The sequence below is a fragment of the Meleagris gallopavo genome, unplaced genomic scaffold (assembly GCF_000146605.3).
Source record: "Meleagris gallopavo isolate NT-WF06-2002-E0010 breed Aviagen turkey brand Nicholas breeding stock unplaced genomic scaffold, Turkey_5.1 ChrUn_random_7180001908539, whole genome shotgun sequence".
Lineage (NCBI taxonomy): Eukaryota > Metazoa > Chordata > Aves > Galliformes > Phasianidae > Meleagris > Meleagris gallopavo.
In genome coordinates, this window is record NW_011171516.1 from 1 (window position 1) to 469 (window position 469).

The following is a 469-nucleotide window of genomic DNA, read 5'->3' on the forward strand; positions in this document are numbered from 1 at the left end:
TTTCTCACCGTCACGAAGACGACGTTATGTGGGAAATCGGCGGCTCCGGGCCCGTCGGGGGGCAGCCTGGGCGCAGCGATGGGCCCCCTGCTGGCCAGCAGCGCCGCCGGGAACCCCTTCCTCCCCCGCCCTCCACCGTGGCCATTTCCTCGGACAAATAATGCCGGATGTTCTGCCGCGCCGAGCGGATCAAGGCTCCGTCAATGTCCAACCCCACCACCCTGCTGGGCCCCCAGCGTTTGGCGATGCTCAGCGTCACGTGGCCCACATTGCACCCCACATCCAACACCTCCTTGCCGGCGAACCACTCGGCTTTCATCGCCTTCAACCTCCCGTCCTCGCAATCCGGGTTGCGGTAGCCGTAATATTTACAGTAATTCCCGTATTGGAACTTTTGGGTTTTACGTCTCCGCGCCGCCGTCGCCGAGCTCTTGTTGCCTCCGTTGCCGTTTTTCCCTTTCTCCGGCGA

At 62.9% G+C, this 469-nt stretch overlaps 1 protein-coding gene across 1 annotated transcript; it reads right to left on the bottom strand.

The window, feature by feature from the left end:
* Positions 1–5: 5 nt before the first annotated feature.
* On the bottom strand, positions 6–466 carry MEPCE (methylphosphate capping enzyme; the record flags this gene model as incomplete). Its single annotated transcript, XM_010727546.3, is given in 2 exon segments — positions 6–139; positions 142–466. Coding segments are annotated over 2 exon segments (459 nt in total), but the record flags the coding sequence as incomplete, so codon positions are not given.
* Between the last annotated feature and the right edge of the window lie 3 nt (positions 467–469).